Source organism: Aspergillus affinis, assembly GCF_023601865.1.
Source record: "Aspergillus affinis strain CMG 70 chromosome Unknown NODE_64_length_189858_cov_85_443443, whole genome shotgun sequence".
Classification (NCBI taxonomy): domain Eukaryota; kingdom Fungi; phylum Ascomycota; class Eurotiomycetes; order Eurotiales; family Aspergillaceae; genus Aspergillus; species Aspergillus affinis.
Window position 1 is genome coordinate 1 of NW_026515845.1, and position 23,094 is coordinate 23,094.

The window sequence follows — 23,094 nt, forward strand, 5'->3', positions numbered from 1 at the left end:
GCAAGGTGCTGTGCGGTATGTGGATTAGGTCAAGATACTCCACCTCTCTGGTCTGGTTGATAACATCGTTCCAACAGTAAGAGATCACATGAGGCTATTGAGTCTCAAGACAGTGATGATGGTAGCCTTCCTCTTCCTGAAATGCTAACTGAGGAGGCTACGCAGGGGCGATCGAGGAGGATTCGGAAGAGGCCAAAGATGCCGAATGGCTTTGAGATAAAAAAAAAATCTGATATAAATAGTCAAAATTATATAAATTAGTTGAATGCAGTGCCCCTCAGGTTACCTTCATATTAATATCAAAGAGTGTACAGGTTGCTAAGTATTAAATAATGAAACTGCACCCAAAGTCCTCGATTTTTCGATCATGTTATACCATGCAGATACACAAAAAATACCAGAAAAACTGCATAATCTATGCAGGCTCCACGAGATCACGAGTCTTGGGCTGTTTGTAATGTTTATGATCCGACGGATATCGTATGATATCCGCTGAGCTCAAGAAAAATTATAGTATCGTGTCCGCTGCGGATAATCGATAATGAAAATCTATCGTTATCGGCACTTGGATACGATCGATCGATAACTATCGTACGATAATGCGGATAGTGACGCAGCCTACTACTGGCTAACCTGTGGCAAAGGCAAAACATATCTCATCTCAACGGCACCAAACCCTGTCACCTCTTGCTCATCAAACACCCCAGTAAACGTGACAAAGCCAAGATAGGTCGTCCCGTACCAGCCTGGACTCACAGTCTCTTGATCCCCGGAAACACTTTGAATTTCCAATATCCCCCTTGATTCGATTCCCAGTTTCCATTTTTGAGGGTAGATCTGCCCTGTTCGCGGGGATGTCCAGATCTCGTGTGCGTCGGGTGTGAATATATCCAGAGGAGCGAACACATGCACACTCTCATTGCGTCTGCGGATGTTGCTGCTCAGTGACCTTAGTGGCGGGTCTACTCTAGATACCGCATACGTGCTGAGAAACAGCTCACTGTTGTCGAAGAAGAGGTTGAAGTAAGTTGAGTTCTTGTTTAGGAGGGCCGGGGCGCCCCACATGCGGTCGTACCAGGTGAATGAGGCGGAGGAGTTAATGCTGATTGTTTCGAGCGCTCCGCTGGAGGATGACCGAGGGAGGGAAATGTTTCCTGAGGTTTCGCACGCGGGGAGTGCCCAGTTATATGTAGGGTCGTTGAGATACGCATATGCGCCGCCGCCGCCGTAGTAGAGTGCGCGGGAAGTGGCGTGGAGGGTCAGATCGAAGGTGACATTCTCCTGGGTGCTTCGGATGACTATGTTCAAGTTATCTGGGGTCACGCTGGACTAGTGATAGTTGGGTTTGGAAAAGTTGAAGTCTAGAAGCTCCTCATTCTTAATGGATGTTGACTGGGAATAAGAATAATGCCGAAGGCTGTGAAGGTCTAGAATAGAGCTCCCGTAGCCAGATATGGATTCGGAGGCTATAATTCCAGTGGTGAGGAAATATTGATCGCCGGTGGAGGCTGTAATGAAGGAGTATCCCGCGAAGCTGGAGAAAGGGGCCTCGCTGTATGGAAGTTTTTGAGTTGCAGAGATGTTGTATAGCACCGGGAGTCGGGCCTATATAGAACAAGGCTTGAGTTTTGATGGAAATCATTTACCGGGCAGGAAGAGGGCCGCTTACATCGGTTATTGCTTCACAGTCGTCGGGGATGAAGACATACGCCAAGGCATAGAATAGATGCAGAAACCCTACGCTGAGGGCGAGGTTCATCTTATGGATCATAATAGTATTTACTGATTAGGATAAGAATAAAATGACCACAGGAATCTTAAAATGGGGACACGGATCACGATAATGTCCATTTATATAACATTTAGGGGTTTGACGAAGTACTACGATAAATCACTCCTCTACGTAGCTCAGTTCCTGGGCTTTCCGAGCTGGATTCACGATTGTTCGTATGGTAGGTGACACATTAATCACACTGCATATTTGGCTTAGGATCCTGCCGAAAAAAAAGGCAATTTTTGCTGTAGGGTAGACGACACATGGCTTGTCCAGGTAGCCAGATTATTTGCTTTTTCTTTCTTTTTTCTCTCCTCTCCCCGTCAATTTCTACTATAGATAGATTCCATCGAGATAGTATGCATGTAGAATAGCAAAAAAAAAAAAAAAAAAAAAAAAAAAAAAAACCGGAAAAAGAAATGGAAAAAGGAAAAAGCCCCTGGGAATCGTTCTACTCACAGTTGATATAGATAATATATGGACTGGTTCGTCCAATCCTCGTATCCATCAAAGCTTAAAGCCCCCCGGAACCTGTTTCTGAAAAACACCTTTCGGATCATATTTCCTTCCCACCTGCCGCACAAACGCCAAGTTTTTCGGTCCATATCCATGAATCGGGTTCTGGTTGCTACCGGCATAATTCATATAGATGTATTCATTATACGCGTCTCTTGACTTGGCGTATTCATCCAGCTCTACCCTCGCGGACTCGGCAAGGGAATAGAAGAGATTATCATCTGACTCGTTGTCCCAACTGTAGTCCCAGAGAATATCTATTATTTGTCAGCTATGACCCAGTGAAGCAAAAGGCGATGGCTATAGCATACTGAACATGGCCTGATCAAACCGCTCTAGCCCGAGCACGTTCCCACCTTTGGTTTCACTGTCCTTCCAGAACAAGGGATCCCATGGTTGAACAATAAGATAAAGGTTAAAGTCCCGACTCCGAGCCAGAGACCTGGCTTCCTGAACTTGGTGGGTAAGGATGTCGACGGCCTTTTGAAGAACTTCTTCTCTGTTGAGATAGGTTCCCGTTTGGACGACGTTCCTGCGAAAATTTGACAGTTGGCCATAGCCAGCCAAGCGAGAAGTACATTTGAGCTTACCGATAACCTGAAGGGAATAAATTTTCAGTTGTTAAATCTACTATTTTTGAGAGACGCAACGTATCGGTGATATTCGGAATCATATAGAAATCGCGGAATGCGTAAGGGCGCTCTACTGGTCTTGTGTAAGCCAACGAGGAAATGATACCGGTCCGGTCAGTGCTGAAGTTATAGGCCACGAATCCCACCCAGGAGGCATAGGGGTCTTTAGGAATGTTTTTCGTAAAGCTGATAGCGGCAGGTATATATTGCTGGAGCGTTGATGGATTGTAATCATGGATGACGTTCCCACCCCATAGGTTCTGAGATGGAAATGCAGCGACTTCAAACCTTGTCACTATGCCGAAATTGCTGGAGCCCCCTTTGAGCGCTTTGAATAAGTCGGTGTTTATATGCCGATTTGCTGTTACAATCTCTCCACTCGCTAAAACAACCTCATATTCTTCAACATTGTCGCACGCAATACCAACTTGAGCGGCATAGAAGGAATTTCCACCCCCGATGAGAAACCCTCCAACGCCGACAGAGGCAGTGCGGCCACCTGGAACCATGACAGCGTGTTCTAACAGCGTGTTGTATACTGATGACCACCGAGCTCCGGGCTGAATGGACGCAGTCCCTGTGCTTGGGCTGTACGTGGTGCGATTCATTAATGATAGGTCGATGGTGATACCGGGTTGGATATTCAAACCACCAACTGAGGTAGAGTGACCACCGCTACGGATGGCAAATTGACAGCGTCTGGAGCTCCCCAAAATCTGCATAGCCACGGAGACATCATGTGTGGAGAGTGGTTGAACAATACAGGTCGGGTGAAGTCGAGCATTAACGGCAAAGTATGAGTTGATAGACTCATTGTATGTTATGGTATTGGGGAAAGCTATTCTACCGCTGATATCACTTGCATGAAGATCTGCACACTGCGTGCCGAGTTTGAAGTTCAATTAGACTGCTGGTTGCGTCCACTGTAAGGTCCATATTGACATACACATAGTTCAGGAGTTCTTTCAATCCTGCTAAATGTAAAGTTTGCAAGAGTGCTTAGCAGGAGGACTGCAAGAGCAGACTGGAGTTTGGTCATAAAAAGTCGATAAGACATGATGGTAAATTGTTTCGACTAAACAACAAAGTGATGTCTAGAACTTTCCGTGGATGCTTTTGCGAAGGGGAATGCAGCTGTGTCGGTGAGCCCAAAACCCTAAGAAAGGAATCAAAAAGTAATTGAGAAAATAATTCCCTCTGGAAAGTTTTCGAGGCCCTGCTGAGAAGTCGCTGCTGACCTGCAGGTCTGTCGCACTAGTTGCCTCTTTCTTCTATGAGTACACGTGGAGGAGCTGCCAGGTCTTTCAAACAAATTGCCTATTTATTTCTACCGCCGTCACCGCAATAATCCAGACAGTTCGCCTACCAGACCCAGATCATCTCTATCCCTAGGCCAACCGAGAAAGCTTCAATGGAGAAGCCCAGATTCAAAGTCATCATCATCGGTGGCTCAATTGCCGGTCTCACATTAGCACATTGCCTCGAGTTAGCAAACGTCGATTTCATCGTGCTCGAAAAACATCACGATCTACTCGCAACTATTGGAGGATCGGTCGGTCTGATGCCAAATGGCTATCGTATTCTCGATCAGCTGGGGATCTACCATCAATTGCAGGGTGTGGCGTGCCCGGTAAAAGTCGCCCACATGACGTTTCCCGATGGATTTGTCTTTAGTGATGGTTTCCCTGTAGCAATTCAGGAAAGGAAAGCTCTTCCGACTATCCCATCTAGTATCCAAAACTTAGAAGGCCTGGCTAACGATGTGTCACTATTAGATTCGGCTATCCGCTCTCGGTGCTCACTCGACAGCAATTGATCGAAACTCTGTATAACACTTTACGAGACAAAAACAGGGTCAAGACTTCGCACAAAGTGGCGAAAATTCGACATCACCAGGATGGTGTTTCTGTCTTTACTGATTCAAGAACGAGATTCAACGGTGATTTGGTTGTTGGCGCTGATGGGGTTCATAGTGTAACACGCTCGCAGATGTGGCATGTGGCAAACTCCGTTGATGCAGGTCTAGTTACCGAAAAAGAAATGCATGGTATGTGGCTAAATAATATCTCTCAAGCCCCAAACCAGTGACACGAGGGCTGACAGAATTCAATCTAGTGCTCCGCGCTGAATACGTTTGCTTGTTCGGGATATCACGACCAGTGGACGGGATCAACCCAGGGGATCAAATCATTTCCTGTTACGACAATAAATCCATTCTCGTCTTCCCGAGCAAGGATGCATCCATCGGCTGGGCCCTTATCAAGAAACTCGACAGGGGTTACATTTTACCAGATTCAGCTCTGTTGTCGAACGCGGAGGTCCAGACCATGGGCCAAGCCGCTGCAGACCTGACCATTTACAGGGATGTTAGATTCAGAGATCTATGGATCAGGACTCCCAGATATTCAACCACATTGCTCCAAGAAGGCCTTCTCGACACGTGGCACTACGGACGAATCGTGTGCGTTGGAGATAGTGTTAGCAAGGTAGGTGATTGTTCCCTACAATCCGTGTCTAGACCCATGACTGACTAGACGTCAAAGATGACGCCGAACATTGCACAGGGGGCAAATACGGCTATCGAGGGTGCAGCTGCTCTTGCAAATATCGTTCGTAAGATCAGCCGCATGCCGGAAATATCGGAAGATCATATGAACAACCTGTTGCAGGGTTACGCTCAGAATCAAAGGAAACGCCTTCGAGTGCTCCATGCTATCTCTCGATCGGCAACACGCACGCACACTCGCCGCAATTGGATGACCAAGTTCATCGGGCGATATGTTTATCCATACACCCCGAATGCTGCTTCTCGGACCTTTGGCAAAATAATTGTCGAAGCACCATTCTTGGACTATGTTCCATTGCAGGCTCTATGTAGGGACGGATGGGAGACACCGTCTGAAAGTCCTGGTATAACGCAGATTACAATTATATGTGTGGTGCTCATTATTATTGTGGCATATGCTGTTTCATTTTCTCTGCGAGCTCGATCATCTGGTATTTGAACAGTTCTTATTTCAACAAATTTGGCTAGCTAATTTTGTCTCATCCATCTGCAATTTATAACAGAGATAAACGGATAACTAATTCAACATACTATCTGCCTCTTCGAACAGTTCAAAATGAATAGTTAGAAAATAGAGACGATCCCATATCTATTCAATCTTCGCTTCTGTAGAAAGTCTCCTATCCAATCTCCAAATAAACATAACCGCCGCACCAGAAGGAGAAACAATTGTCGAGAGAGTCGCCACTTCGAAAGCCAGCCGACGGAAATTGATAGACTTGTTACCATAGTCTCTGATATAAACTGCAACAGCCCATAGAAGCAATGCGAGACTTGCAATCAAGTAATCCCATTGGAAAAAACTGATAATCCCATCTGTCATCGTCGGAAACTTCGCGAATGACCAAGGGAGTGAAGGGATATATACATTCCCAGGGCGCAAGTCGTCAACGCAGCCATCGCAAGGCGGCCTGTGTAACAATGGAAGAACAAGGGAGCCGATATGAGTTATTGCTGCAGTTGTTAATGCAAAAATGTAGAGTGACTGACGGTCTCTTCCGGACTTAGTCGCCTGGATTGAATTTGGAGCTTTTTCAACGCCGTTGACCTTGGAGTGGATGTACGATCCCGTTAGGAGCAAGAGGATCATCCACAATGACCATCCTATAACGGTGATTAATAAGATCTGCTTGGAATGGTGTGATATTATGGAAGGCGTGGGAAGGGCCAGCAGGAATGCAAAGAAGTAGTATCCTATGATCAAGCAAGTCTTCAGGTAAGGGATGGAGTGGAAGCGTGCATCTTTTCGCGCGGATGACAGGGTGATTCCAAGGTAGATGGGCAGAAGCAAAGCCTGGGAGTAGAAAAACTGGAGGACCCAAAACCATCCAAGTCTGATGAGCAAGCCACCAAGTTTGGTTAGCCACATAGATAAAAGAGGGTAGGTCGGATACGTAACGAACCTCCATGCCACACTCGCTAGGGACTTTGTTCTCCTGGCTTCCAGCGCCAAGAGGACATATGATATACCGTTTGCAGCGGCAAAAGGCATTGCCAGCAATGACAAAGATGGATTCTGACCGCTGCAAATGTGCCAGAAGGACAGTACAATGGCCCCTATACCCCTGTTTAAGACCCAAACCCCGGTAGACAGTTTTAATAAAGTGGCATCTGGACTTCCGGCAAGCTCCCCAGTCACATAGGCCTCATTCCAAAACTCGGAGAGACCCTTTTGGATGGTGGCTATCCACACCGTATAGAAGGCAAGTGGTGCTAGAAAAAGTAATAATGTGTATCGGATGAGAATCACTGGGTGGATCATGATGGAAATTAGAAATTAGCTGATGATTTGATTTGGACGAGAACAAGAACTGCGCTGAGTTTGTGATTTTCTTTGCTGTTTTGATTGTGGTATATTTGGATGACCAGAAATTGAAGAGAAAGGTTGGTGAAAAGAATATGCCTTGGATTAAATTCAGCTCCTTTTACGAGCACAAGTTCAAACACGAGATTACACAGCATCTCAATATCCTATATTCTGGATGTACTTTCCATAGCTTCCCTGCTGTGAGTGCAGATGAGCTGAACGGAAGATAATCATGCAATGAGCCTGTAGGAACAACCAAGCCTGTATGAAAGCCGATGCAGTCCATCCTGAAATCCGGGATTTGGTTTACTTAGGTCAACATTACTCGTGTCTTAGTTTATCATGGCTTGCCAGTTAGCTTTCCATGCGGTCATAGTTGGCAGGGTCCAATTCAGGTAAGTAGAACGGAGGTTAACAAAAGTGTGTGTGTGTGTGTGTGTGTGTGTGTGTGTGTGTGTGTGTGTGTGTTGGACCTCTTGCTCATCCTTGCTAATCTATTCCGCAAAGGCTTTTGAAATCAACCATATCTGGTACCCTTGGATGGCTGCAGAAGGTCATGAGGTCCTTCATTCATAAATAACCTAATGTTTACCGAACACGAAGGCCTAGATGCTCTATCTCGGACTCTGATTCTGTACGCTCCAAAAGTGGCTCCTTAAAAGTTTAAGGATTCAGCTTGATATCCTAGTTTGACCAATAGTGGTTGTCTGGCAAGTTCAGCGGCATGAGCAAGAAGGGCCCGAATTCTGTTCATAAAGCGCCAGGCCACCATTCGGAAATCAGGTTGTATACGAGACCAAGAGTTATGAACTAGCAGAATCAAACTACACTGACATAAATCATCTTGTTACATTACCTGGGAGAAGGAAATTTCGATATCATGTTAACCAGAGCCTTGGCCGGTGAGCCCATTGCCATCATTGGCACCGGATGCCGATTGCCAGGGGGGGCTTCATCCCCTTCTCGCCTCTGGGACCTACTCAAGAGTCCACGGGTAGTGGCATCCCAGGCCCCAAGCTCTCGATTTGACATGAATTCCTTCTATCATGAAGACCCTAGCTACCCAGGCACAACCAATACCAAAGAAGCCTACTATCTCTCCGACGACCCCCATCCATTCGACGCGTCCTTTTTCAATATCTCCGCTGCCGAGGCGGAAAGCATTGATCCGCAGCAGAGACAGCTGTTGGAGACTGTGTACGAGTCCTTGGAAGCTGCAGGTCTTCGCCTGGATACTCTCCAGGGCTCATCTACTGGTATTTTCTGCGGAGTCATGAGCAACGACTGGGGAGAGCTGCTTTCAGTAGACTACAAGAACCTTCCTCAGTACATGGCCACGGGAGCCGCACGAAGTATCATTGCAAACCGCGTCTCCTACTTCTTTGACTGGCATGGCCCGTCGATTGTCGTCGATACTGCGTGTTCGTCAAGTATGGTTGCTTTACACCATGCAGTTACCGCTTTGCAGCAGCAGGAATGCTCTCTGGCCCTCGCAGCAGGCACAAACCTCATTCAAGCGCCCAACATATTCGTCTCCACAACCAAAATCCAGATGCTTTCTCCAACAGGGAAGAGTCGAATGTGGGATGCAGAGGCAGATGGCTACGCTCGGGGGGAAGGAGTGATTTCCATAGTCTTGAAAAGGCTGCGCGACGCCTTGGCGGATGGTGACTCTGTTGAATGCATTATCAGAGCAACAGCAACCAACCAAGACGGACGGACGATGGGGCTGACGATGCCTTCAAGTGTGTCTCAGCTGCAGCTCATCAAAGATACTTACGCGCGTGCGGGCCTCAATCCATTGCGATACGAGGATCGTTGCCAGTACTTTGAGGCCCATGGCACAGGCACTCTTGCTGGAGACCCCCAAGAGGCGTCGGCTATTCATCATGCTTTCTTTGGGTCTCCTACTCTGGATACTGCTGTTGATAACAGTAATGGTTTCCTTCCTGATACACCCAAGACGGAGGGTTCAGATAAGAGGTCTTCTAATCAAGATGAAATCCTGCTGGTTGGCTCTATCAAAACTGTCATTGGTCACACCGAAGGCACTGCCGGGCTAGCGGGTGTCATGAAGGCATGTTTAAGCCTGCAAAATGGCTACATTGTGCCGAACCTCTTATTCAATAAATTGAATCCCGAATTGGAGCCATTCGCACAACACTTGAACTTGGTTACCAAACTGACGCCGTGGCCGTCCTTGCCCCCGGGTGTGCCACGTCGAGTGTCAGTCAATTCATTTGGATTCGGCGGTTCAAATGCTCATGCAATACTTGAAAGCTACGGGCCTGATTCCAGTCAAAACAGAATCACCAAAAAGGCGATTCCCTGCCCCATTACACCACATGTTCCAGTTATTCCATTTGTGTTCTCAGCGGCTTCAGAGCGGTCCCTTGTTGCTGTTCTGCGCTGCTACATCAAATATCTGAACGAAACCCCTACCGTGGATCTTGTCAATTTTGCAAAATCTCTTCTTCTTCATCGCTCAGCCTTAAAATTTAGGATGAGCATCTGGGCTTCTAGCATAGACGCCCTCCGCGTTCAGATAGAAGATGAGATTGATGCAATACGCACGGGAAAGTCCGTACGGGTCAGCACTCGCCGATCTCCTAGGCAGCCGCAAGTACTAGGAGTCTTTACTGGACAGGGTGCCCAGTGGGCTATGATGGGATGGGACCTGATTGAAATTTCCCCAGAAGCGCGAAGATGGTTGGATGAAATGCAAAATGGCTTGGATACGCTTCCAGCAAAGTACAGGCCGCCTTTCTCTATTATTGAAGAACTGTCCGACCCTACCGCTGCATTGGGGGATTCCAGACTATCGCAGCCACTCTGCACTGCCCTTCAAATCGTTCTTGTGAATTTTTTGAAGAGTATTGGGGTCTCATTTGCATCCGTGGTTGGCCACTCCTCTGGCGAGATTGCCGCTGCCTATGCTGCAGGAGTCTTAACCTCTACGGATGCTATTAGAGTTGCACATTTGCGAGGCTTTGTGACGTCTATGTCTGGCGCAAAAAATGGTCAGCCAGGTGCAATGCTCGCTGCAGGACTTTCTGCAGACAAAGCCGTGGCTCTTTGTGCAGGCTTTGATGGCAGGGTCACGCTTGCTGCAAGCAATACGCCATCACTTGTGACGTTATCTGGCGATTTCGATGCCATTCAGAGTTTGGAGAAAATGCTAAATGATGGAGAGAGATTCTGTCGTCTGCTTCGGGTGAATACGGCATATCACTCCCATCACATGTATCCTTGCTCGGGGCCGTATCTGAGGGCATTAGAGGAGTGCGGTATCAAGCCTCAACCTGCAATCGGTACAGACTGGTACTCTAGTGTTTACCCGGGAATTAGTACGGACGTGATCAATCAAACGTCTCCTCTGACTGCCGAGTATTGGAACGACAATATGGTGAATCCCGTCATGTTCTACCAGGCCGTCTCAAACGCGCTTTCCATGAACGACGCTCCGCCCGATCTTATTGTGGAAGTCGGGCCACACCATGCCCTCAAGGGACCAGTGCGACAGATCATCGCAGAACTATTCCCTTCAGCGCCAGATACTCCCTACCTGGCCCCTTGTAGTCGCAACTCGAGCGGCCTACAGGCTTTAGCCTCCGTTGTCGGATCTATCTGGTGTGCTCTAGGACCTGGGGCGGTTGATTTGACGAGCTATCTCCGACTATTTGATAGCACATCCCAATTGCCGAATCAACCAAATCCCCTAAAAGGACTCCCCACCTATCCATTCGATCACACGAGATCATATCTCTTCGAATCGCGCATATTGGCTCGTCACCTACGACACCGTGGTATTCCACATCCGCTTCTCGGCACGCTGGAGCCGGAGAGTGCCGATGGAGAATGGCGCTGGCGCCACTATCTGAGACAGAAGAACCTGGAGTGGCTCCGTGGGCACCAAATTCAATCGCAGATTGTGTTCCCGACGACAGGATATGTTGTCATGGCCATTGAGGCTTCTCGTCTACTCAGCAGTCGTGCTTTGCAGCTGATTAAACTTGACGATTTCATCATCCATCAAGCCATTGTTTTCCCCGATGATGAATACGCTGGCGTTGAGACGCTTTTCAGAATTTGCAATGCGACTGTCAATGACAAAACCACGGTTGCCAAATTTTATATTCATGCTAGCACAGGTGATAAGATGCAGATGCGTGTCTCCGGTAGATTGACGGTGACGTGGGGCGAGTCTGAACCTGACATATTGACACCGTTGAATGACCCAGCAGCTTCCATTAAAATGGCTTCTATCAATATAAATGACTTCTATCAATTCCTATCCAAGATTGGATATGGCTACACCGGTCATTTCCAAGGTGTCTGTTGGTTGTCAAGGGCAAAAGACATATCCCGTGGCGAGGTAAAAAATGTCCGTCATCCAAGCCACAGGTTTCTATTGCACCCTGCAGTCTTGGATTGTGCCTTGCAGACTGTGTTTGGTGCCCTTGGATCTCCAGGTGACGGCGAGCTTTATACTATTCTCGTCCCAACTCAAATCAAGTCAATTATCGTGAATCCTGCCGTCGCTTGCGGCGTAGCTGGTGATGATACACTCCTCTCCGATGCTGTCATTACAAATCTCGATGCACATGACATTTCTGGAGACGTGGGAATTTTCACGAAGGAGAGATCAGGAATCATTCAAATGGAAGGCATCAAGATTTCCCCTTTGCTCCAGCCTCATAAAAAGCGTCTCCTTTTCTCTGAGCTTGTCTGGGGTCCTTTGACACCGGAATCAACGTCCTACCCGGAGCCTGTGGGATTCTCTACTGAGGCACTAGTGGCGGAACGAATTGCACTGGTATATATTAAGCGAGCTCAAGCCCTTTTGACCCAAGATGACCGACGAAACTTTGACCGGCATCGTTCCCGGCTGGCCAGATGGATCGATCACATACTGTCTGTGACTGAAACTGGGCAACACTCCATTTTGCCGGCGAAATGGCTATCCACCACGCAAGAGGAGTTTGATCACTTGTTATCGATTACTTCGGGGACCATTATGGACGAGGCCGCCAATGTGGTTGGGCCAAATTTGTACCGCTTCTTCCGAGGCGAAACCTCGATCTTAGAAGAGCTTCGGAAGGATGACATCCTCACCCGATTCTATCGACATGATATGGAAATGGGGATCATGAATTCCCGGTTGGGCGAGCTTGTCGGGCAGGTTGCCTTCCGATTCCCACGGATGAAAATCCTGGAGATTGGAGCTGGGACAGGCTCCGCCACCCATTCCATCCTGGAAAATATCGGTCGCTCCTATCACTCGTATACCTTCACTGACATCTCCGTGGCCTTTTTCGAGGAGGCAAAGTCTGACTTCTCAGCACATGCAGACCGCTTTATCTTCTCGCCGTTGAACATTGAGCTCGACCCTACTCATCAGAATTTCAAGGAAGGCGCCTACGACCTAGTTGTTGCGGCCAATTGCCTCCATGCCACGAGATCGATGACTGAGACGATGACCCATGTGCGTCGCTTGCTCAAACCCGGCGGGTATCTATTTATGCTAGAGATCACGAATACCAATGCCATTCGTACTACGTTCCTCATGGGTGGAATTGAGGGATGGTGGGCTGGTGAAGAGGATGGCCGTGTCTGGGGTCCCATGCTCGACATTCCAAGCTGGGAGAAGGTCTTGCGACAGACAGGATTCGGGGGGGTTGATTTGCGTGATGGTCTCGGGGATCCTAAACTCTGTTTATATGACGTTATTATCTCACAGGCTGTTGATGATCAAATTCGTCTACTTCGTGAGCCCTTAGCGACACCTCTTCACGAATCTCTCTTCCAGCAGGCGAATGATCTGCTTATTGTCGGTGGTTCGACAAGAAGAACATCATCTCTTGTTAGTCGAATCTCCGATATTTTGAAACCTCGCTTTTGCAAAATTATTGCGGCACCTACGCTCGAGTTACTGGCCTTAGATGATGCATCCCAGTTAACGGTGTTAAGCCTGGTCGATATGGACAGGCCGTGCTTCAAAGATCTCACTCGATCCCGCCTCCAAGCGCTTCAACAACTAATTCCCGTCACGAAAAAGCTTCTTTGGGTGACGTCTGGCGCAGAGAGCGAATGCCCATACCTGGGAATGAGCAAAGGGTGGCTGAGATCACTTGCGTACGAGCGCAAGGACTCCCTCCACCAGTATCTCAATATTGAAAGCCCAGCTTCTGACGAAGTAGAGCTGCTAACTACCACTCTCATGCGCTTGGTCTATACTAAAAATGTCAATGATCATACCTTGCCTAGCCATGTTTATGTGACCGAACACGAGCTATACTTCAAGAATGGCACTATGCAGATTTGCCGTCTTCGAAATGAGGAAGCCATGAACCAACGTTATCTCTCGGCAAGGAGTTACGTATCCAAAAAGGTTGAACCAACGGACCCACGCTCAATTTTACGTGTCGCTCCTGTTACAGAAGATCGCTATGAGCTGCATGTGGGGGAACGACAACATGGGCCTGTAGCTCAGGAAAGGAAGGGGTCTGTCCGCGTGCGTGCTCTGTATTCAACTGTCAGGGCAATACCTATAGAGGACAGTTTACTCCATCTGCTCATCGGGGAAGAAGAAAATACGGGTGTTCTGCTGGTTGCTTTAACTGACCGACATGAAAACCGCATACAGATCCCAACAGCCTGGACGTGTCAGGTTCCCGATGAAATATTGCCTGAGATTGAACGGGGCCAAGGGGGTGCATTCCTCAAGACACTCGCCGATGTTTTGTTAGCTGGCTGGCTCGTGGATCAGAGCGCTCCGGACTCTACATTGCTCGTTCATGAAGCTAGCCTAGTCCTTCACAACGCAATCTGGAACCAGGCAATGGGCAAGAATATCACCCCGTTGTTTACAACCAGCAACCCTGCTTCTAGAACCCTGAATACCACGCTTTTACACCCGAGGACGTCAGCACGTTTGCTGGAGAGGCTATTGCCGCAGAATGTGTCTGTTGCTGCCTCCTTCGAAAGAGACCCAGTACCAGATGGCATCTTCGCCCGAATTGAGGACCTACTACCAAGGACTACCATCAGAAAATGTCTAAAAAGCCTCTACCAATCCTCCCCATGTCTCCCACCCGATCCGGATGATGGACAGCTTAACAATCTTCTCAGGAGTTCCTGTGCCATGGCGGCTCGGCTGCTGGACAGCAAACGGCCGGACGAGCTAGTGAGCATTGACTCTATTGCAGGATGTCTTATTCATCCGGATCAAGTGCTTGACTGGAGGCCGAGCTCGTCTCATCTAATGGCTCAAATTGAGCCTGCTACATCCCTCATTGAATTATCTAGAACCAAGACCTATCTTCTAGCTGGCATGACAGGAGACCTTGGACGGTCCCTGTGCTACTGGATGGTTAGCAAAGGGGCCCGGCATATTGTTCTCACGAGTAGAAACCCGAATATTGACCCACAATGGATCGAGGAGATGGCGCAACAAGGAGCACGGGTGTTATCAATGTCCATGTATATACCCTTCCCGCTTGCTACCTATCCCAACTCCCATATATTAAGCTAACATTCATGTGACTTAATACAGGGACCTTGCAGATCGGGAATCAGTCATTCAAGTCTACCGCAGTATCCAACAAAAGCGATTCCCCCCAATAGGAGGAGTGGTAAATGGAGCCCTCTCTCTCGAAGATCATTTGTTCGAAGAGACAACCCTGGAAGTTTTGCAGGCCACGTTCGCACCCAAAGTCCAAGGTAGCCTCCTCCTGGACGAGCTTTCAGGACCGAACACAAATCTAGAATTCTTCATCCTCTTTGGCTCCATAACCGGCGTTGTCGGCAACTTCAAACAAACCGCGTACTCCATTGCTACGGGGTTCCAATCATCACTAATTCGCAGGCGTCGAGCCAGCGGTCTCGTCGGCAGCATCGTTCATCCCGGCCTCATCAGTGGAGTGGGCTATATAACGCGTAAGGGGAGCAGGTGGGTCGAACATGTCCAAAAGACAACAGGTTCACTCCTCCTATCTGAGCGCGATCTGCACAAGCTGTTCGCCGAAGCCATTCTCGCCGGCCATCCAAAGTCGAACCGAAATCCCGAGATCGTAATCGGCATACGGTTGATCAACCCAGCCGAGAACCCGGATATCTTTTGGTATGGGAACACTCTCACGTGGGATTTCATCGATTATGCATCCAAAGCTGCATCGCAGCTGTTGGGGACAAATGCTTCAGACTCAATAAATGTTCTCCTGGAGTCTGCCAAGCGAATGGAGGAAGTACAAGAGATTGTCTCTGCTGCATTGATTGCTAAAGTACGAAGTAAATTCAGTCTTGCAGCGGATGTTCCCATTACGCCCGGAACACAGTTGACCGATCTTGGTCTTGACTCTCTTGTTGCGGTTGATCTCAGAACTTGGTTTGCGAGAGAGTTGGCGGTGGATATACCCTTACTGCAAATTATGGGCGGTGCCTCGATTGAGCAACTCACTGTGGCTGCCGTTTCGAATCTATCGGCTAGTGAATTCCCGCATGCTCACGCCTTGAGGGAGAAAGGAATGAAGAAAATTGAGCAAAATGGAGAATGACCCCTCAAGCTCTTTGTTTTTGAATATCTAGTGTATGTCAAATTGTTATTGGGAAGAAATACTAGATATCCGTTACGTTACCGAAGGTGATATGCTCGTAATATTTGTATAAAATTATATTAAACGGTTCTCGTTCAAATACAAGATATTAATCGATTTCCATTATTACAGAACGCTATGGGTATACAATAGGCCCGAGCTCTATATCGGGGTACGGAGTATGAAGTAGGGGCATTGACTCTGTGGTACTCTTGGGGGCTGGGACTACTCCGGAGAATCATCAGAGGATTTTCAATTAGGAATTATAACTTATCACACGACTTCATACCTGTTATGGTACGGATCTACAGACCAGACACGGAGCCGGAGAACGCTCGATAGCACATCGATGCGAAATATGGAAAAGCTTTGATACTAGGGCTTTTTTCATTCCATGATTCACAATACTTCTAGTGTATTCAAAGTCCGAACGGCTCACAGATGGATGCCGACTAGTTCGAGTTGTATTGTCACGCAAAATGTCTCTGGGCCTTGCTTGGCTCATTCCTTGGCTTGTTTTTAAATTCACTATTTTATTTTATACCCACTTTTCATACGCTAAGGAAGAATGCTCCCCGACTTACTTGGGGGTGGCAAAATTTCAGAGGCTAAACAGTAAGCAATCATACCTGGAGATGAAGCTAAGGCAAAAATCATTTCTAAAGCAGGGCGATATCTTTCTAAAGACGCATTAAGGAGGACTTTACCGGTAGCTTTCTGCACTCCGTAAGCCACTCCGTAAGCCACATGCGTTCCGAGAGCCTATCCTGACCCACATGGCTGACCCGCCATACTGGACCAGTATTGTACGTTGATTCTCGGATTCAATTCTAACCAGCGCCATTTGATTCAATACAACTGTAGACAGTCAATCTCGATCCCCAAACACGAGTCCCGACTATCTAGGCCAATACCTTAAAGCCCCTTTCACCCGTGCTCTGAACGTTGACTGACCTGATTCAACTGGGTGGACCATGTCGAAAAAACCAGAAAGTTGGCGCACTAGTAAGTAGTTACAACTTACAAGTCCGTACTCCGTACTCCGTAGAACAGGGGCCGTCTTGGCGGGTTTATCCGACAGTCGTTCCCTTTCATGGATCATGACTCGGGAGGTCTCCGAATGGCTGATGCGGAGGACGGAGTAGCAGTCTTCTCCGCACTATATGCACCTCGTTGAAGCAAACCTAGAAAGGAAGGTTCAAGTTTCAACAGTGTCTTGTAAATCCATCAGGATTTAGATCTTACTCCGTACAACCTAGTTCAGTCCCTTTGCGTCTTCGCGTTTTGGCGGTACTACTCACTACTCCCTTCATCGGCAGGCTTGATAATTGCGCATGGATGGCAATATCTTCAGGAAACTATGAGCTGGGGAAAATAAATATGAGTATAGATGTACTCGACAAAGGCCTGTGTACGATGATTCATGTACCTATGTTATTTCCATCCATCGTAGATCACGAAGTGATAGTCGTTCCAAAATCACCGGAAAAACGATCCCTGGGCCATTTTCACCTTTCAGTGAGTGAAGGCCTCGTGGCATGCCGGGGTTTTCGGGCTCCACAGCCTAGGAGTACGGAGTAGAGCCCGGGTCCAAACACCAAGACCCACCATTGCCATGCCAAGTGGGAAATCAATTTGGGAAATGCAGTCTAAGAAACCCTACACTACGTAGGTGGCACCTTCGAATAGACGCACTCACTCACTATATCATATCAATTCACTCATCAAGTGACCTTCTCTGGTTTGGGGGCAATGTTTAGTCCTCGATCGCCTTGATATCCTGCTTGCTCTGAGGGAGATTTCATGGAAAGCCACAAGTTCATTGGCCAATTATCATCTTGGCGATGAAATCCAGATGAGGGAGCATGTATCCGACCATGGGGAATTACATCGGCCCCAAGCTGATCAGGCGATGAGGTCAATTGACGAGATTCCCTGGCTACCTGGGCGAAAAACGATATAAAGCACCAGGTCGCTCCCTTCGATTCGCAAAATTTAAACAAACACAACTACTCTCCTCCCATCAATCTTTCCTGAGACCATCCGACCCATCTGTGGGTTTCTTTCAACTCTTCCACCTCGCTGGAAAAAGAATAGTACTAACCTACATGCCGAAGACCTTACCTTCAAGATGAAGTTTCTCACCATCCTCGCCCTCCTAGCCCCAGCCCTGGCTCAAATCACCTGCGAGACCAGCAACGCGAGCCCCAAGACCGAAGACGTGACAGGCGTCATCAACCAACTCAACGGCAAGAAATCCAAAACATGCGCCCAAAACAACAACCACGGCAGCAAATGTACGACCCACGCTACGGATGGCTCTGCTAAGATTGCTATCTGCGGTACCTTCGACTCTACGGCCCGTGGGTATAACTGTGGCGCTGTCGCTGGCTGGGCGAATGCGGTGCAACAGACGTGTCTGAGCAATGGAAAAGTTGGGGGTTATTATGTGCCTGCTAATAACCCCGGCACTAGGATTGAGATTAGCCATACTTGAGGTATGTTGGCTTGGTTTGGTTTGGAAATATGTCAGTCGTGAATCGTGCGCTAATGGACTTCGCGTTCAGCTCTACACCCGTTCTGTGTTGATATCTAGCCATTTATGGTAGAGAATGGTTACCAGATTTGTTCTTGGAATGTGCATATCTGAGATATGAGAGCATAAATGTACCATATTGGGATGTTTTTTCGCTTTATATTACTATGTAGTTATTGATGTTGAGTTACCATCTTCATCCAAGGTTGTTAACAACGACTATAGGCTTGAAATCAAATAACAAGACACAATATGTATCACAGTGTGCATAACTTTCCAATGCTGGAATTATAGAAAACCATAATATGATAAATTCCATCGAGACTAGGCTCATATAGACCGTAAGAAAGTTTGGGAAGTTCAACAATTTAGGTGTTTAAGACAAGCAAGTCCATGTACTAGCTTTGAAATTTGTGTGTGGATCTTAAAAGAGAAGAGAGAGACAATGAAAGAAGCCTAGAAGCTCTAGAGGAGGCTGAACGGACCGGAGAAGGCTAACAGGAAGGGTGGCCTGGTCACACCTAGGCGTCACCCACCCTGGTGGAATCCCAAGGAGAGCAAACATGCTCAAAGGCCCTGCGCAAGAAGGCGATATGGGGCGAGGAAAAGGAACAGAATGTATACAAGACGAGGGAATAGCCCTAGGAACTGATAGGGGCCTGAGGCCTAGCCTCAGGCCGACGACACACGGTCTGTCATAGCCCTAGGGGCTTGGTATGGACAATAAACTTGATTAAATAAATAAATAATAATAAAAAACCCCATAACACCCTATCTGTATACGAAAGAATGGTACTAGTGATAGTTGTAAGAAACAGTCCTAAGCATGTCGGACAAAATGAAGTGAATACTAAAAAGATATTAACAATTGAGCTTTTATACAAATGTACCCTATATCCTAACTAATATACAGTTCAGTTTCTCAGCATCTAGCCCATAAGATATTCCTCGAAGCCAAATATCATAGTAGACTCCGCCTAACTAACGTAGGCGGACTCATAGACCGATGTGATTGCGTGGATCAGCCTTAGAGTAGCAATGGCTCGAGCATTAAATGGTTGTCTCCTCGTCTTCGTTCTCAAATACAGTTTTGTTACACAAGTCCCCTGACGGGCATTAAGACGTGGGAATGATAGTTTCTTGAGATGCCTGCCGAGTTCAATGCGGACCCAAGAAATGTAGAGTCAATCGACAGCATCTCTAGTACTTGTGCTTGACAAAGTGGGGGCGGGCATCCTGGGCAAGGATCCGGGCAGCGGCAGCCTCTGCAACAACCATGATGGTGGTCTGAATGTTACCAGTAGGCAGGTCAGGGTGGATACTACCATCAACGACATACAGATTGTCCATTCCGTAAACCTTGGTGTTGGTATCCACAACCGACGAGCCACCGTGAAGGCCACTGTCGGTACCCATCTTCGCGGTGCTGGTGTAATGATTGCCGGCAGTCATGCCATCGATGATCGCCGACGCGTTCAGGTAGGTGAGCAACTGGAGGCCGGTTCCTGGGGCAGTGATGTCGTTGATCATCTGTTGGACAAACGCGTGGGCCGCGGCTTTGTCCCCCTGGGTTTGCATGTAAGGGGACTGTTCGAAGACCGTCTTCTGGTTCGAGTCGATGCCCAGAACGCCGGTGGAGGTGGCGCCGTGGGTCAGGTATGCCGTGATGTCGAGAACAGAGCCGGCGTTGGGAGCACAGGAGCCTTGGTAGTAGCGGGTCTGGCCGTCGATTTCGTTCGAGGTGAAGAAGATCATGCGGTGCTTGCCCTGGGTCAGAACGCCGTTTCCTTGGCGGTACAGTGCGATGTCCTTGTAGTCGGTGCCGTTTAGGATGCGGTCATAGTCGGGAACGCCGAAGGAGCCGTTGGTCTGGACGGAGATGGGGAAGATGGGGTGATCCCGAAGGCCAACACCCACGGGCAGGTCGAGCCACTGGTCCTCGGAAGGGACCTTGATACCGCTCTTCTGGGCGGTCTCGATCTGCTTCTTGGGGCCGATTCCAGAGTTGAAGAGGACACGCGGGCTGGAGAGAGCACCGGCAGCAAGGACGACGCGGCCATGGGGAGCAAGAGGGACGATCTCAGTCCGGCCGGAAGCGAGCTGCACTTCGACACCGGTCACCTTGCTACCGTCACGCACCACGCGAAGCACCTTAGCACGGAGACGCAGGGAGAAGTTCTCGCTCTTCTGGGCCAGAGGCAGGTAGGTGCGAACGGGGCCAGCACGCTTCAGGTCCTTCAGGTTCCAAGACGGGTAACTATAGGTCTGGTGTTTCTCGTTGGCCTGGGTGATCATGTCGACAGCCTTCCAGCCAAGGTTACTGAAAAAGTTGGAGAGAATGGTGTGGAGACCCTGGTCGTACCGTTTGCCATCAGTCGAAGGCAGAGTGGTACCGGGGTTGCGCTGGTACAGTCGCTCTGCCGCAGGCTTGATGTCCTTCCACTTCCATCCCTCAGGCCAGTTGTTGTTGTCGTCGAAGTCGTGCTCGGGAGGGTGCACGAAGACCATGTAGTTCACGGTCACTCCGCCACCCAAGACACAGGCGGCATTTCCCTCGGTATCGGTGCAGATGTACTCATTCCACTGTTTAGTGTTTCCAATATCCGCAGACAAGCCAGGCAAATCAATTGGCGTCAAATCATGGTTCCAGGGCAGAGTCTCGTTCGCTCCGGTTTCAACAGTGGGACCAACGCCCCGTTCAAGCAGGAGGACCTTCTTGCCAGCCTCAACAAACCGCTCAGCAGTGATGATACCTGCGGGTCCTCCGCCAACAACAATGTAGTCATAGGATTGATTTCTGAGGCTGGATGCCGCAGTGACGCCACCAAGGGTAGCAATTAGGGCTGCCTGGTAGCCTGCCTGGAGAAACCGCATGTTGTTCGATACCGGACTGAGTCCAGAGAAATGATCAAGTATCTGAGAATATAAAGCTCTGCAACTTCGGGGGCAATGGAACTTTTATATCTCCCTGCAATCATTCATTCCCCACATATATTCGCCCGTTATTCAGCTCATGAAACCAGGGTTCATATCTTCGTTTGAAAGTTTTCTCGTAGAATTTTCTAGCTCCATCAGATAAGTGCCTCGATGCTCCTGCAAAAATGTCATTGCCGAGTTCGGTGGAGAATTCCCCCTAAGTAATTTGACTACTGGGTGGGCCTTCCAAGTTCCGGAGGTCGCGGCTCGCCAGATATGTGACAAAGCTAGTGCAGAAATGACACGATTTTGTTTGAAATGGTCAGCGATATGGCTGGTAAGATGTCAATGACGTAGGTTTAAGCCGCCAGTGAAACTAGTTTTCAAGATTCCACCGATAAAATGCCACTCGGAGCGCCTAAGTTCCAGAAGACACGGGTCGTCAGGATATACAAAAGCTGGTACGCGTATAGGATCTAACGGTTCGTCCCCACTGAGCGAAATTAGCTTCAAATTTCTACGCAAGAACATGCTTGGTAAGAAATTCATAATGTGGGGTAAATCTTTAAGCGGAATTGTTGCTTAAAAACGATTAGAAACACCTTACTAAAAGCTCCTCAGTCCTAACCGAGCGGCCAATCTGGTACAGTCCCATGTTCATGGGTGTCTTTTGTTTTGCTATATGGCCCTGCAATTAAAACCTGAACGTAAGTAAGGCCGACATGACCTACTCCGGCGTACGAACCGTAGGAGTCCCATGGTGGCGGACTCAGAAAAATAGTCCAGGTAGAATGTCCGCATGCGGCCCTGAAGAACGGGATTCAATAAAATAGGAGTAGCAGGCCAAAGGTGGCACATCAGCTCTTAGCACTGATGATAATTAATTAGGTATTAGAGAGAGCACCCGAGGCGCTTCAAACAGATTCATTGGACTTATAATCTAGATGGAAATCTCTACTTCTCATGAAGACAGGATCTACCAACCTGCCCCCAAGATGGCACTTACCTGGACACCGGGGGACTGAATTCATTCTGGAGCCATACGAAGTGCTGAGCAAAATTATCACTGCATCCCCGGAAGCGGGAAAGAAGGCGCGATGCAGACAGATGGTAGCACTACGTCCGGATAAATCATTTTGAGATCTTAACTTCCTTCCACTGTCTCACGAAGGATGAAACACCTGGGGCGCAGACCGGTCAGTGCAAAGATCGTTTCAACAATCTGGAGTGTTCAATTCGGGAAGTTGAGGCGATCTCCAAGAGTTAATTCTAGCGCGAGGAGATTTCCAGTCTGGGTTGTATTTGAGAGCACTTGATGTGCTTTTATCACATTTCTGTTTGACTCCTGTTTCATCCACGGTTCTATTGATTCACTTTACATCTCACAGACCCCTAAACACATCTTACTAGAGTAGGAATTTAATCGAGCACCTTAATCCAACATTACGTGGAGCGAATAGCGAGTCTTTCGCACTTCCAGGCGGTACTGGGCCCCGACCTTATCGAGCCAGGGGGGTCGGTTGGATCCTACCCCTGGGTCAGAGTCTGATACTGACAAGCCCCAGGGGGAGGCCGGACCGCGGCCGTGAAGGGATACTGACTACTGGTAATGGATACGTACAGTGATGGAAGCCTGGGCCGTACCCTTTCTCATATGATAGGGGTGCGTGGCCAGGCCTCCGAAACGTTTTCTAAGGTGGAGTGGTCAGACAACGGTTCGATTCCATGTATACGGCGCCTAGTAGCGATCGAC

The 23,094-nt window shown here is 48.3% G+C and overlaps 6 protein-coding genes across 6 annotated transcripts; 3 read left to right on the forward strand and 3 right to left on the reverse strand.

Annotated features, from left to right (window-relative positions):
• Nucleotides 1-621: 621 nt before the first annotated feature.
• Nucleotides 622-1,759, reverse strand: KD926_009139 (uncharacterized protein; the record flags this gene model as incomplete). Its single annotated transcript, XM_053101746.1, has 2 exons — nucleotides 622-1,329; nucleotides 1,670-1,759. 2 exons carry the CDS (start codon nucleotides 1,757-1,759, stop codon nucleotides 622-624), a joined length of 798 nt encoding a protein of 265 aa, XP_052954650.1.
• Nucleotides 1,760-2,281: 522 nt separating this feature from the next.
• KD926_009140 (FAD-binding oxidoreductase) lies at nucleotides 2,282-3,961 on the reverse strand (the record flags this gene model as incomplete). Its single annotated transcript, XM_053101747.1, has 4 exons — nucleotides 2,282-2,547; nucleotides 2,602-2,822; nucleotides 2,881-3,800; nucleotides 3,869-3,961. The coding sequence occupies 4 exons, from the start codon at nucleotides 3,959-3,961 to the stop codon at nucleotides 2,282-2,284; spliced, it is 1,500 nt and encodes a 499-aa protein (XP_052954651.1).
• A 372-nt stretch (nucleotides 3,962-4,333) lies between these two features.
• KD926_009141 (FAD-dependent oxidoreductase) lies at nucleotides 4,334-5,927 on the forward strand (the record flags this gene model as incomplete). Its single annotated transcript, XM_053101748.1, has 5 exons — nucleotides 4,334-4,552; nucleotides 4,698-4,748; nucleotides 4,819-4,969; nucleotides 5,038-5,408; nucleotides 5,466-5,927. 5 exons carry the CDS (start codon nucleotides 4,334-4,336, stop codon nucleotides 5,925-5,927), a joined length of 1,254 nt encoding a protein of 417 aa, XP_052954652.1.
• A 2,248-nt stretch (nucleotides 5,928-8,175) lies between these two features.
• Nucleotides 8,176-15,850, forward strand: KD926_009142 (type I polyketide synthase; the record flags this gene model as incomplete). The annotated part of the gene is made up of 2 exons (XM_053101749.1): nucleotides 8,176-14,777; nucleotides 14,851-15,850. The coding sequence occupies 2 exons, from the start codon at nucleotides 8,176-8,178 to the stop codon at nucleotides 15,848-15,850; spliced, it is 7,602 nt and encodes a 2,533-aa protein (XP_052954653.1).
• Nucleotides 15,851-18,020: 2,170 nt separating this feature from the next.
• Nucleotides 18,021-18,386, forward strand: KD926_009143 (uncharacterized protein; the record flags this gene model as incomplete). The annotated part of the gene is made up of 1 exon (XM_053101750.1): nucleotides 18,021-18,386. The coding sequence occupies one exon, from the start codon at nucleotides 18,021-18,023 to the stop codon at nucleotides 18,384-18,386; it is 366 nt and encodes a 121-aa protein (XP_052954654.1).
• A 1,239-nt stretch (nucleotides 18,387-19,625) lies between these two features.
• Nucleotides 19,626-21,299, reverse strand: KD926_009144 (FAD/NAD(P)-binding domain-containing protein; the record flags this gene model as incomplete). The annotated part of the gene is made up of 1 exon (XM_053101751.1): nucleotides 19,626-21,299. The coding sequence occupies one exon, from the start codon at nucleotides 21,297-21,299 to the stop codon at nucleotides 19,626-19,628; it is 1,674 nt and encodes a 557-aa protein (XP_052954655.1).
• Between the last annotated feature and the right edge of the window lie 1,795 nt (nucleotides 21,300-23,094).